Source organism: Charadrius vociferus, unplaced genomic scaffold, assembly GCF_000708025.1.
Source record: "Charadrius vociferus isolate BGI_N301 unplaced genomic scaffold, ASM70802v2 scaffold2415, whole genome shotgun sequence".
Lineage (NCBI taxonomy): Eukaryota > Metazoa > Chordata > Aves > Charadriiformes > Charadriidae > Charadrius > Charadrius vociferus.
The window spans coordinates 6,717-7,551 of NW_009648432.1; the positions used below are offsets into that span (position 1 = coordinate 6,717).

The 835-nt window shown below is 62.3% G+C and overlaps 1 protein-coding gene across 1 annotated transcript in view; it reads left to right on the forward strand.

Moving 5' to 3' along the window:
- RECQL4 (RecQ protein-like 4) overlaps positions 1 to 835 on the forward strand; it is a gene marked incomplete at both ends in the record, with an annotated part of 14,336 nt that overhangs the window by 5,098 nt on the left and 8,403 nt on the right. Inside the window, 1 exon segment of the mRNA XM_009885384.1 lies at positions 53 to 149. Coding sequence (XP_009883686.1) covers positions 53 to 149 — 97 coding nt within the window.

Below are 835 nucleotides of genomic sequence, written 5' to 3' on the forward strand. Positions count from 1 at the left end.
GCTGTTTCCAGCCCCGGCAGAGAGTGGGGGCGACGAGCGGGAAGGATCCGAGAAGATTTTGGATGTACGGAGACCGCCGTACGAGCCGCCCGCTCCCCCCGCGCCCATGGAACCCCTCTACGCCCCGGGGCCGGAGGGGAAGGTGCGAGGTAAGGCTCCCCACGGCGCTCCAAGTGGGGCCGGGGGGGCAATTTACAGAATCCCAGACTGGTCAGGGTTGGAAGGGACCTCTGGAGATCATCCAGTCCACCCCCTGCCAGAGCAGGGGCACCTCCAGCAGTGGCACAAGACGGCGTCCAGGTGGGTTTGGGATGGCTCCAGAGTGGGAGACTCCCCCACCTCTCTGGGCAGCCTGTGCCACTGCTCTGCCGCCCTCACAGCAGAGAAGGCCCTCCTCGGGTTCACATGAAACTTCCTTGACCTGCTGCTGGCCACACTCTGCTTGACCCTCGTCCTGTCACTGGGCACCACTGAAAAAAGACTGTTCCCATCCCCCTGGCACCTCCCTTGAAGGATTGATCAGTGTTGATAAGATCCCCCCTCAATCTTCTTTTCTCCAGACTAAAAAGCCCCACGTCCCTCAGCCTTTCCTCATCAGAGAGATGCTCCAGTCCCCTCGTCATCTCCATAGCCCTTTGCTGGACCCTCTCCAGCAGTTCCCAGTCCTTCTTGACCCGGGGAGCCCCGAACTGGACGCAGCGCTCCATCTGTGGCCTCCCCAGGGCAGAGCAGAGGGGGAGGATGACCTCCCTGGACCTGCTGGCCGCACTCTTCCTGATGCTCCCCAGGATGCCATTCGCCTTCTTGGCCACCAGGGCACATTGCTGGCTCATGG